A 13910-nucleotide genomic window follows, 5' to 3' on the forward strand; every position below is an offset into this window, starting at 1 on the left:
ATGTATTTGCTGATTCCTACAGTTTGGTTTTTGTCATCATATTCAGTTTAGGCAGTGTTCTTTTCTTCTCCCTTATTTATCACAGAGCTTTGATTGTTTATTGAGCTGGGTGTGTTTGATCATTTCCTACTTCTCCTTTGTTTGTCTGATGAAACTCACTCTTTTCTGAGCTTCTGGATTTGTGACTATCTCATCTTCTGCAACATTGCCTAGTAGTCATTGAATTCTTTTGGTCTGTGTTTATGATGGAAAGTCTTTATTCCTCCACTGATGTTTAAAGGTAAAATTGGTGGATATGGAGATCTTGGTTGGCAGTTTTTACTCTCAGATCTTAAAAGAGGGTGTGAAGCTTCTGCCAGAGAAGTCTTATGTCCGTCTGATCAACTGGTCTTTGAGTTGGCATTTTTCTCTTCAGCATTGTACCTTTGTTCCATAATCCTGGCTTTTTAACTATAATTTCCTAGTCAGTCTGTTTGGGGTTTTAAGTTACTCTTGTTTGTGGATGCCCTCTCTTTCTCTGGATTTAGGAGTTTTCTGCTATATTTCTCACTGAATAGGTTTTCTGTGACTTCCATTTGTATTCTGGCCCTGTTCCCACCCATCAGTTCTCGTTTTTGATTTTGTGATTGTGCCTCAGAATTCCCAAGCTGTGGCTACGCTTATTGGTTTCTTTTATTAGTCTCTGAATATAATATCTCCTCAACCTCGTGTTAGATTCCTAATATTTTTTCTACTACTTGCCCTAATCCATTGCTGGTTCTTCCTTTACAGTGTGATCTATTTGAAATACAGAGTTTTTTATTTCCAGCATGTCTATTCAACTGTTGTTTTATTTGCCCCAGCTTTCTTGTTGAACTTTTCGGTGTTGCTGACTTTCTTGACCAGGTTCTAAGGTGCCTTCTTACTTCTTGATCTGCTTGTTTGGATCCACTTTGATGACACTTTGTATTTTTTACTAATACTCTGACATATCAACTATTTCCCTATCTTTGATTTAGTAGTTGAAGAGGCATGGTCTTTTGGAGGAATTACAATGCTTTGCTTTTTCATGTTTCTTGTGTTTCTGAGCTGTGATTTGCTCATCTGTTGGGACAGTTGTCTCTTCCAATTTTATTACAGAGCCTTCCTCTCTCTTTGAGGGTTTAACCCCAAGTGCCACTCGGAGAGGAGAAAACAACCTGCTATAACAGCGACAGCACCAAACCAAACCAGATAAGGAAACGTAACCAAAAATCAATTAAGATAACCGCCATGCCAGCAATAACCCTAGAAAATAAAACGTAAAATGATATAGATAGAGTACCTGTGAAAGTAAAATGATTGTGGTAAACAAGAAAGTGTGTGTATGATAACAATGAAGAATGAAATAAAGGAAGGGGACAGGAAAGGGAGAAAGAAAGCTTAAATAAAAGAAAATAAGAAAAAGGCAAAGAAAGTAAGGAAGAAGGAGGGAGCAAGAGATGAAATCTGAACAAGAAAGAATAATTTTTAAACAACATTAGATAAAGATAAAAGGGGGATGAAAATACAAATGCTTTTTAAAAGTAAAATAAAATAAACAACCCAGGGCTGGTGAGTTGCTTGACGTGAACTTCAAGATCTGAGCTTTATTCCTGGAACCTCCACAGCAGCAGAATAGAAAGCCAGCTCCACAAAACTGTCTCTGATCTCTACACGCATATCTTAGTACATGTGCCCATGCACACACTAATAATTTTTAAAGACTTATTTTAATTTTTTTAATGATATGTATATGTGTATACATGTATATGAGTGCAGGTGCCCAAAGAGGCCAGAAGAGGGCGCTAGATCACTGACGCTAGAGTTCCAGGTGGCTGTGAGCGCCCAACATGACTGCTGAGACCTGAATGTGGGTTCTCTGCAAGAGCAGTGTGTGATTTAATGCAGAGCCATCTCTGGAGCTTCCAACTCCCCTGACCTTTTTTTTTCAAATTTTGTAACAAACACACATGAGGTTTTGCAGCTCCCTCCGGCAGAGGAAGGGCCGGGGCGGGGCTAAGACTCTTTCCTGTTTCTCTGCTCAGCTTCTTTCTCTCCTGCCTCTCTCAGGAGCCCTGCTGCTCCTCTCACTTGCTCTTTGGAATAAAATCCGCCTTCTGTTACCCCGACACCTCTCATTCACAATCACACACAGCCAGCTTCTAACATGTCACCTTACTCAGAAGTCTCATTTTCAAGAGATCTTGATTTTTTTTCACAAAATTTTTCCCTGGGTGTTGGGGAAAGCCGACATCTTGTCTGCACTTTCCCACTTCAGGAGCCTGTGACCTTGGAGAGGCGTGGGTGGCTCCCATATCAAGCAGTTCTGTGGCTATACCCAGCAGCAGGGCATCCCCCCCAAAAACAAGAAACAAGGAGGTTCCAACACTCTCTACCTGGTGGTGGCCTCATTTCCCCGGGCTGGAGCTCAGTCCCCAGGTTGCCTGCCCCCTTTAGATACTGTCACAACCCCAGCTGCCATGCCCGTTCCCCTGGCCAACAGTCACTGATGGGGGCTCCCGCACCCACCTCCTCAATCAGCTAAGGGAACTCGTGGGAGACTCTCTCAAGCATATTTGTTTGTTACAAAAGATACTGCAAAGCATACAGATAAACATGCGTAGAGAGAGGTGTGAGGAAGGAAATAAGCATCCCTGCCCTTTCCAGGTGCTCCCAATCTCCAGAAACTTCTCTGTGTTGAGCTATCAAGGAAGCTCTGTGAACTCTGACCTTTCTGGTTCCTCTGCATAATCTATTCCTGTGCAATGATCTGGCAGGGGGAACATTCAAAGGCCGTGTGCTCAGGTGCTTCCTGTCGTGTGCGTGCGTGCGTGCATGAGTACATGCGTGCGTGCAACATTACTCCCTCCGGAGTCAGACTGGTGGGTAGTGTTGCACACCTTTAATCCCAGCACTCAGGGGCAGAGGCAAGAGGATCTCTGTGAGTTTGAAGCCAGCCAGGTCTAAAAGAGCTAGTTCCAGTACAGGCTCCAAAGCTACAGAGAAATCCTGTCTCGAAAAACCAAAATAATAATAATAATAATAATAATAATAATAATAATAAAGAGGAGGAGAAGAGTCATACAACCCAGACAAAAAAAGCAAGGAAAAATGAGGATTTCTGCAGCCTGCCCTTTGGGAATGTGATGGTTCGTCCTTGCTTGTTAACTTGATACAGTTGAGAACAGGGACCCTCTACTGTGTGCATGTCTGATTTTCTCGATTGCCAGTTGATGTGGGAGGGCCTAGCCCACTGTGGGCAGCACCATCCCTAGGCAGGTGGGCCCAGGCTATGTAAGTAGGTAGCTGACTGTGAACCTAGAAGAGGGCCAACAAGCAGTATTTTTCCACGGTTTCTGCTTCAAGCTCCTGTCTTGAGTTCCTGCTTTGGTTTCCCTCACACAGCAGACTGTAACCTACAAGGTGAAATAAACCCTTTCCTCCCAAGTGCTGCGGTTGTGGTGTTTTTCGCAGCAAGAGAAAGCTAACCAGGACATGGAAGATAAGTCTAGATTTTGTGCCCGTACCTTGGGGAGAAACCTGTGAGCAAGGAACCGGGCATAAAAGCTAAAGGTGTATGTTGTCACACCACATACTGTGTGTCGCATTCAGGGATGCCACATCCTCTCCAGGTTCTGATTCCATCAGTCTTCTATTTCTTCATGCATACATATTCATGTGTCTGCAGGTGCCCGCATGCGCGAGCGCACACCCATGCACATGGAGGCCACAGGTCAACCTCAGGTGACTTTCTTCAGGAGGCACCGGCTCTCACTGAGACCTGGAGCTCACTGATTGGCCAGCCAATAGTAGGGATCCGCCCCTCCCTACCTCCCTAGCACTGGGATTACAAGCATCACCATGCCCTGCTTTTTCTATGGTTACTAGGACTTGAACTCAGATCCTTGCACTTTCCACAGTACTTTACCAACTGAGCTGGCTCCCTGGCCCTCAGAGTTCACCTGATGTTTTCATCTGTGTTCAGCCTCTAGCTTCTCCACAGCTGTTCCTCAGGTGGACTGGATGGCAGGTTGAGTGGTTTCGTGCCCAGTGTGACTTGTCTCCCAGACTCTTCACTACTGCCCCAGTTCCAAAGGTTAGGGAGCCAGGATCATCCTTCCCTCCGAATGGGAGGGATGGGGCTGAGCGAGAGGAGCCAGACCTGTGTGCTCCCTGCTGCCGACAAAGCTCTCTGTTTTCGGTTCCCTAGTCCTTCCTCTCCTGGCTTTCAGAACATGATTGCTGTTGCTCCCTCTTTTTAATCTCCTAAATATAGTTTTAGATGAGGGACTTCTTTTTTTTTTTTTTTTGAAATTGCAAAATCAGTTTCAATCCAGTGTGTTAACAAGAGGCTCTCGCAGCCGTGCCTATAATAAGCTGTAAGTGGTATATTGATTTCATAGGACAATTTCCTACATCACAGGAAGAGTGGGGGGGGGGGCCTCAGACATCTATCCCTACAGATGCTGCCCAGCCATCAAATGCAAGCAGCCAGCTGTGCCCTGCTGCACCGGCCTCTCTCTAGTCCCACCCAACAGCACCCTGAGTGGGTGAGAGCAGGTTCGGTAAACCACAGCACACGTGCTGAGGAGAGAACTGTGTAGCACTCAGCCAGGCTGCAGACACTGGCTCCTGACTATCTGGGAGTGACCCTCATGCCGCAGACGGGGAGCTGGTTGGCCACACTCTGCTGTGGAGCCTTACACACACTGGCTGTCCAAGCCGAGGTCTTCAGGTGGAAACATGGCCTCTGGTCAAGGCTCAGGGTGACAGAGAATTAGAGGGGGAGACATCCTAAGCTGCCTAGGTTCCATGGGAAAGGTGACTTTAGCCCAAGGCCCTGTGAATGATGTCCTGATCACAGGCCTGGGAGTGGGCTTTAAAAATGGACTAAGATTTGGATTGGGATTGAAGCTCCAGGCAGGGTCAAAGTAGTAGCAAAGGCTGGGGAGAGAAAAAACAAAACAAAACAAAAAAAAAAAAACAGTGCTTGTGTTCTGAGATTCTAGCCCAGCATCAGAAGTGGGCCCATCTCAGGCTCCATTAGTCTGTGTTCTATCCAAGAGATGGCTTAGTAAAGACAATACATGTGCCCAGTTTGGTTGGTCTAGGCCACTCTCACCCTGTTCATCTGTCCCCACTCCCCCTGACCACCCTCACCCGGCCCAGGAACTGGATGATATATACCAGGATGCAGCCAGCAATGTGTTACTGGCCCTCTGCTGGCATTCGTGGCCAGCAGTGGCCAAGCACTTGGAGACGGAGCTCCTGACGGGTGTCTTCCCACACCGCAGCCTGTTGTACGTGATGGGCACCCTGTCCTCCCAAGGTATGTGCTGCCATAGGATAGATCGAGGGCCAGGCAATGGAAGGAGACTGGGAAGGGCCTCTGGGACCACCCCTCCATGGCTGTGGCTACACATGGGCCATGCAGGCTGTAGCTCTAAGCCCCTGCAGTCCAACCGGCCCTCTCAGCAGCTCTGAGCTCCATGTCCCAAGAGCCTTTAGCAGCCTTGGCCATGCTAGGGACCTTCCCACAAGGCAGAAAGGGCCTCTGCACCACTGTCTGATAGATTCACATGGTTGTTGGTCCAGGAGTTGGTCCAGAAGTTGCCATTCTGCCTTGACTGTTCCCTAAGTGGCTGATTAATTGGTCCCCTCCCTTGGCCACACAAGGAAGATGAGAGCTCAGAGAAGTAGTGATGATGGCCAGGGCCACCCAGGCTGCCTCACCTCGGACCCTCAGCTTCTGCCTGCTCTCATTCATCGCTCCTTACCCAAGCATGTGCTATCCTTATAAATGCCCAGTTGGGGAAGGTGCTGGCCCATGACAGGAAACCAGCTGCCCAGAAGGTCACTGTAGGGGCTAAGCAGAGGGCTTCCTGTAAGCGGCAGCCAATATGAGCCCTATCTAAGTCAGGTCTTGGGAGCCACAGGTCAGCAGCCAACAAGTTCAGGCAGAGAAGAGACGTGGGGGCTCCAAAGAGTTCTAGAGAGTTTGTGTTCAAGCCTGGACCCAAGTAGGATCTTATCTCACCCTGCCCTTCTTCAAATTGGTAGGCTGGATGGAAGGACCCCCAAAGTAAGCCACCCTACATGGTAGAATTTCCAGATTTCTCAAAAGGCCTTCCAGTCCCACAAAGTATCCCCTCCCAGACTGATGTGGGAGTGTCATATATCAATCTGTTGATTTCATTGGTTAAGGAATAAAGAAACTGCCTAGGCCCCTTGATAGGCCAACCCTTAGGTGGGTGGAGTAAACAGAACAGAGGGCTGGAAGAAAGAAGCTGAGTCAGTGAGTCGCCATGGTTCCCACACTCCAGGCAGATGCAGGTTAAGATCTTTCCTGGTAAGCCAGCTCGTGGGCTACAAAGATTAATAGAAATGGGTTAGATCAATATGTAAGAGCTAGCCAATAAGAGGCTGGAACTATTGGGGCCAGGCAGTGTTTAAAAGAATACAGTTTCCGTGTAATTATTTCAGGTATAAAGCTAGCCGTGCAGGCGGCCGGGTGCTGGGAACGCAGCCTTGCCGCTCTTATTTCAACACCAGACTTATATTTCCACACATGAAGGGACCACAGCACATCCCGAAGGGCCGGGCTTCAAAAGTGTCCCTCCACTCACCTACCAGTGAAAAACAAGGTTCAGAGAAGGCAGACAGCCTGCCTGGGCACAGCATGCAGGGAGTGCCAAGATTACAGGCCAGCTCTCTGGACCCTGATCCCCCATCCCAGCTCACTGGGATGGACATCTCCAGTTCTTCCTACTGGAGAGTCTCCTACCCTACGCACTTCCCTGTGGATCCCACCAGGCAGGAGCAGGCTGGTGTCTGAGGGATGCGTGAGACCTGGCCTGTAGCCCACCCCCTTCTCCCACAGAGGAGCTTCTCAAGAAAGAAGACAGAGAGAGCTGGAAAGATCTGCTGTCCCAGGTATGGAGGGAACCTGTCGCCCTAGACCTTCTGAGGGTCATCCGTGAGGGAGGGGCAATGAGCTCATGTAGAAACCCCTGCTGGGGCCTTGGAGGAGGAGGAAAGAGGGAGAGGTGGGGAGGATGAAGGAGTAAGAAGGAGGAAGAGGGGATGGGGGTGCTAGGGCCATAGACAGAGAATTTCTCTTACAGATAAGCTCACAGCAGAGAGGCAGGAGGTGATTTGACCAAGGTCACTAGAGGAGCCAGAATTTAAATGGTGGTCACAAGAAACTCAGCACAGAGCAGATGCTCAACACAGACCAACTCTTGCCACTCACACTTGGGGGACCGGAAAGGACACAGGGGCCAGAGTTGAGACCTAGGAAGGATGGAGGAAGGCTGGGATCAACTGTGTGACAAGGCCTGAAGTAGAGTCAGGGCAAGCCTATCTCTGACCCTCTCCCACGTGAGGGGCTTGTACTGGGTTAGAGTCCAACGTCAGTTATTCGCAATGACAGCCTGGGCTGATTCACTTTGCCTCTCTGCGGCTTAGTTTGCTCGTCTGTGAAATGGGTTAGAAGTGGTTGTGAAGGGCTTGTCCCTCAGTACTGGTCGTCAGGACCGTGGCAGGCAGCAGGCAGAGAAGCTGGAGTGGGCTGAGGAAATGAAACAGAACAAACAGCAAGGACTGGAAGACCAGAGACAAGATTCGGCACATTTGTCTGACGGGTGCTCCTGTCTACTATAAATAGGACTTGTCTCTCTCCCCCAAAACGCTGGCTACCTACCAACGCCCAATAAATTTAAAGGGACCAAAACCAAACAAGACTTTCTATGACCAAAACATGAACTAAAGGTCAGTGTTAAAATACATCTGAAAGCAGTCCAAATGGTTGGAAGGTAAACCACTCACTTCTCAGTAAAATGTAGGGGAAAGATATCGGAAGGAAAATTAGAAAATATTTTTTGAATGTTAATGAAAACACATTTGAACATCCTGAGGTACAAAAAGCTTTTTATATTAGAAAGGGTATAAAACTTCATGGTTGGAAGTTACCAAGGGATAGCAAACTAAACCCAAAATAAACGGAAGGAAGAAAATATGCCCTCAGAATCCAGAGGCAGGAGGAATGCCCTAAGCCTGAGGCCAGTCTGGTCTGTGTAGCAAGAACAAAGGAAGCAAAGCGAGATCATCAGAAAGATCGCTACTGAATAATAGGGGGGAAATGTCACTTTCAGCAAAGAATAATTAACAGTACAAACACATTGCATATTAAAGGATTCCCTACCAAAAAAAAGATTATCAGAACTGAAACAAGAAGAAACAGAAGATCTCAGTAGTCCTGTGTCTATTGAAGAATTGAGAATAGCTATGTGAAATCTTTCTGTTCCAAGCTAATCCTGCTTTGCCCGCCACTGAACAACATGCTTGCAGAAAAACAAAGAATTTATTAATTGGCCGCCTAGCACGTGGACACAGGAAAACAGATCTGAACTCCACCAACCGGGCCTGGGGAGAGGTGACTGGGTCATGCTTTATCCCAAGGCATGGTAGGCACCACCATGGACGGCTGAGAGTAGCTAAGCAGGTGATGGGGGAGGTCTATTCAGGACAGCAGGTGGCTTGTTCAGGTTTCCCCCTGAGTTTTGCTTCCAGTAAGGAAAACTCCCAGTTCTACCTCGAGGACTTCTGTGCAGTTCTGTAGACCCTGCACAAGCCTACAAGAAGAGCACAGCAGCCATCTTGCTCTAGCCTCAAACTGGAGACACCTGGGGCTGGCAGAGTAATGTCTCCAGCTGGAGATCTGAACCCGTGACTCAGTGTTCTTAGGAAGCCAAACAAGGAGAACCCTCCTGAACCCAAACCAACCAAAACCAACCAAATTCTACATTCAAAAAGAAAAAAAATAATGAAGTTCTGATGCAGGCAGCGGCATGGATGGATCTCAGAAATACTCACACTTAGTGAAAAAACATCAGATACACAGAAGTAAGCAGTGAAGGACAATAAATACATATAGTTCCAGAAATTCTGCTTCCTTATGATGAAATAATCAGAAAGGGTTGTGCCGGAGTGAGTCTCGGGAGCTCTGCGCAGATCCAGTAGCTGGAAAGCACATGAATCTCGCAGTTCTAAGGTGTGTTCACATCTCTTGCCCTCTGCACTGTGAATTTCACTGTAACTGAACGACGTCCGAGTGTTTTAAATGACGAGAACGCCCTGTAAGTAACGGGGTGTGCACCAAACCCAGTGACCTGAGTGCAATCTGCAGGACTCACATAAAGGAGAGAACTGACTGCCACACACATGCCATAGCACAGGTATACGTGTGCACGCACATGCACACACACACACACACACACACTATCATCATCGTCATCATAAATTAAATCTACTTTTTAATTTATTTTTATTTTCTGTGTATGAGTGTTCTACCTTCATGTATGTTTATATATCATGTGTGTGGTATCTACAGAGGCCAGAAAAGGGCAATGGATCTCCTGGAACTGGAGCAACAGATGGTTGTGAGCCACCATTTGGGTGCTGGGAACTGAACCCAGTTCTTCTGGAAGAGCAGCCAGTGCTCTTAACCACTAAGCAATCTCTCTCTCTCTCTCTCTCTCTCTCTCTCTCTCTCTCTCTCTCACACACACACACACACACACACACACTTATATATGTGTGTGTATATGTGATATATAATGTGTAATATACTATATGTACTATATAATATAGTATGTAATATAATGTATTATATGATGTATTATATATCATATAATATGCATTGCACATATGTGTGCACATATATGTTGTACATACATGGTATATTTAATATAATGTGTTACATATAATATATACTAACATATTATATAGTATAATACATGTTATAATATATTATCCATACTGTAATACATAATATGATACAGATTATACATATGTTATAATATCTATATTATAATATATGGTATATTGTTATATAATATAAATTATGTATGATATAATATAGTATATATATAATATAATTCATATGTAGTAATTGAGGATAGACTCAGCATTTCAAATACTTAAGTTTTTCTAAGTGCAATGGTGCCTGCCCCGTGTACCCACTGGCTGCTCTGAACAGAGTGTGTGTAGCCCACTCACAGACAGAAACACTAACCCCCTCTGCTGCAGGAGTCAGGTATGCACAAATCCCATAATCTATGCCACATCAGCTTGGGTCAGGCTGGGCCACACTGAGGACACTGTAGAGCTATAGGGAGGAAACTGTTTAGTTTTCTGAGTTTTGAAATTTGCATTGCAGACAAGAGGCTCTGGTACTAACATAGTGAGCAGACAGAAGGGAATGGGAGAGAAGACAAGAGTCCACACACACACACACACACACACACACACACACACACCTGCTTCTGGATAACTTGGAGGCTTCCCAGCACCCACAGTGCTCTGGGATTAAGCTGGCATCTATTCTGTATCCTAGAATGCAGGGAGAGAACCAGGAACAGGGCCCAGGCTGGACAAGCACACTCTAATCAGGTTCTGCCATCTGTGGAGAGCAATTGCCATCTCAGGGATGAGAGCTAAGGCTGGGGATGACACAGACATTCCTACCTACAGGGGGCGCTCTAAGTTAGTCGTCTGTCCTGCAAGACAGTCCCTCTTGGGATCACAGTGTCCCTAATTTAGGATTTCTTTAGGATAAATTCCTAAAAGCTTAGCTGCTTAGACAAATGTATTTTAGGTTTTAATTGATGTAAATATTGTTTTTTAATTGCTATTGCCAAAACCTTTACACATACATACCACACAAAGCTGTCAGCTCTATCACCCTGCCACCAAACATTGCTTCCTTTCACTTACAGATCTGTTGGGCATTTTCAGTGCTGCACACACAGGGCCTTGATGAAAGCGAGAGACAGTGCTCACAAGCTGTATGGGGCTGCTGCCTGCTGACACTGTTGTACAATGACTTCTCTTATAAGCAGGAAGTATACTCAAATAGTGATCAAAGGAGTGGCTGCATAAGCCAGCAACAGAGTCGTTTATCATGATCAAGGACTACACACCTCACAATAATTGTGTGTGTCAGGCTTGACAGGTCTGGTGGCGCATAAGCCTGTTCCCACCAGCATCACCACATTACCACAAAACACACACACACACCACATGAGCAAAGACACTATGACAGCTGGAATAGAAATCTCCCAGATCATTTTAACTTTATGGGACCATATTGTCTATGGTCCTCAGTTGAAGGAAATGACCGTGTGCGTCCAGCCTTTACGCAGTCTTGTCCCCAAGTTATGTCATTACTTTCATTTTCATTTGTTATCTATTTATTTTGGGGAGATGTGTGGAGCATTACACGAATGTGTCCATGTGCACACCCATCCGGACATCAGGTGTCTTTCTCTACTGCTTTCTGCCTCGGTGTCGTGAGGGTCTCTAACTGAACCTGACACTCACCATTTTGGCAAGGCTGGCTAACTAGCAAGCTCCCAGAATCCACCTGGTTTCACTTCCACCCCTCTCGCCTCCCCCACCCCAGTGCTAGGATTACAGATACATGTAACAATGCCTGGTTTGTTGGTTTGTTTGACTGGTTGGTTGGTTTGTGTTTTTTTTTATGTGGGTGTTGAGGATTCAAACTCAGGTCCTCAAGTTTGCCCAGGAAGTTCCTTTAGCCACTGAGCCATGGCCTCAACCTCCAATGTCCACTTCTTAAATATCTGACAGGCGGAGCTTATGCCACCTTCATCATATGTCCCCTTTTGTCATTTCCAAATGAATTATCAGAAATATTTTTCTATTGCTGTGAAGAGACACTATGACCAAGGCAACTTATAAAGGAAACCATGTAATTGGGGGCCTGCTTGTGGTTTAGAGGGTCCATAACTATCGTGGTGGAGCACATAGCAGCAGGCAGGCAGGAATGGCACTAGAGCAGTAACTGAAAGACTATATCTGGTCTACAAAGAAGAGAGAGAGCAAACTGGAAATGGTGTGGGCTGTTGAAACACAGAGAGACACACCTCCTCCAACAAGGCCACGCCTTCTAATCCTTCCTAAATAGTTCCACCAACAGGAGACCAAGCATTCCAATATATGAGCCTATGGGGACTATTATCATTCAAACTACCACATTCTACTCCCTGGTCCCCAAAGGCTTGACATCCAAATGAATGTAATTCAACTCCAAAAAACTCCATAGCTTTTCACAGTCTCAACACTATCGAAAAGTCCAAAGTCTCTTCTGAGACTCAAGGCCAGCTCTTAATTGTAGCCCCTGTAAAGTCAAAAAGCAAATTACGTGTTTCCAACATGCAGTGGCACAGAATATACATTACCATTCCAAAGGAGAGGAAAGGGACACCTTATTCTCAACTGTATCTTTCAACTTGATTTATGTTTTCTAAACATTTATCAATATTTTCTAAGATTTGGGGATTCAGAAGATGCCCCTAACACCAGAAGAATGCTGAGGACAAAAACCTCAGACTTGTGGACTTGTGGAATCTGGGAACACTGGAAAGGAAGATCTCATAGCCATCATGACAGCCGTCCTATTGAGCGAGGCTGTGCACTTCCAGAATCCTGTACCTAGAAAGGCCATTGCATTCATTCACTTGATCGCTCATTTCCCTAGGAAATAACGAAGTGTGCAGGCTGCCACCCTGCCAGGCACAGGGAACACACTTCAGAGGAAAAAGACTGAGTCTTGCCTGTGGTCCCCGCCCTGTCTCAGGGCCACTTTCACTGACATATCTGGTCTAAGCCCTCAGTTCATGTTGGGAATGCAGCTTCCCAGACTTGTGGATATCCTAAACACATCTGGGGGGTACCTTGAGGAATCCAACAAGCCAAAGAGCTGAATTCTGGAAACCCGGGAGGATAAGGGAGTAGGGGGATGATGGAGTCAGGGCTCTCGGGCTAGGGGCGGAGTGCCTCCAGCCCTGCCCACCACACCTGCTCACAGATGGCCAGAAAGTCGGTGCCATTCCTGAACACAGATGTGTGGTCCAAGGAATTGCTGTGGACCCTTACCAAGTCTGACCGGACGCAGCAAGCACAAACCCCAGAGAAGGTAAGCCCACTGCCCCCAGGGACCCCAGCCATTCACCACACAGGCCCATGGACTCTGTCATAGGACACATAGGGTCCTTGAAAGAAACTGGAAGGGCTAAAGGGAACAGGATCCAGGCCTGGACAGCTGGACTAGAAGTGTCTCCCTCCCTCACCCTGGGGCAAGATGGGAAGGGTAGCCATAGGGTCAGGGAACCCAGGGAGGTTGGGCATAGGAACCCAGGGCAGGCAGGTCCCACTCAGGACAGGATGTTGAACCCCACCAGGACTTCCTGTTCACCTACTATGGGCTAATCCTTCAAGCTGAGGAGAAGAGCATCACCGTCAGGACGCACCTCAAAACCCTCTTGGAAACATCTCACCAGTGGCCCAAGCAGCGGGAGGTGAGGGCCCAAGGGGGGGGAGGTGAGGGCCCAATGGGGAGGAGGTGAGGGCCCAATGGGGAGGAGGTGAGGGCCCAAGGGGGGGGAGGTGAGGGCCCAATGAGGAGGAGGTGAGGGCCCAAGGGGGGGAGGTGAGGGCCCAAGCAGGGGAAGGTGAGGGCCCAGTCTCCTTTGATCCTCTAACTGCCTGGCCCAAACCACAGATTTGGCCATGGTCACCACTGAACCCTGATCCTGGTCATAAAGTGACTTGTGCTGGTCACTTACTGATCCCTAATTTCCATCATACACTGAGCCCTGATCGTGATCACACACTGAACCTTGCTGCTTACAATCTGAGACCCAACCACTCTGAGGCCTGATCCTTGTCTTATACTAAGCCCTGATCATGGTCATGGACTCTAATCCTGGCTACATTCTGAGCTTTCTTCCTGGTCACATCCTGATCTCTGGCCCCCATCACACAACTAGGCCCTGATCCTGCTCCCACCCCGAGTCCTGAGCCCTGAGGCCTGTACCCTGATCACA

At 47.0% G+C, this 13910-nt stretch overlaps 1 protein-coding gene across 1 annotated transcript in view; it reads left to right on the top strand.

Annotated features, from left to right (window-relative positions):
- The window catches only part of Mroh5 (maestro heat like repeat family member 5), a 76598-nt gene that overhangs the window by 28583 nt on the left and 34105 nt on the right, over positions 1-13910 (top strand). The window contains exons 5-8 of the mRNA XM_026782403.1: positions 5170-5329; positions 6881-6933; positions 12893-13000; positions 13266-13382. Of these exons, the coding sequence (XP_026638204.1) occupies positions 5170-5329; positions 6881-6933; positions 12893-13000; positions 13266-13382 (438 nt within the window). The remainder of the gene's footprint in view (positions 1-5169; positions 5330-6880; positions 6934-12892; positions 13001-13265; positions 13383-13910) is intronic.

This window comes from Microtus ochrogaster, chromosome 15 (assembly GCF_000317375.1).
Source record: "Microtus ochrogaster isolate Prairie Vole_2 chromosome 15, MicOch1.0, whole genome shotgun sequence".
Lineage (NCBI taxonomy): Eukaryota > Metazoa > Chordata > Mammalia > Rodentia > Cricetidae > Microtus > Microtus ochrogaster.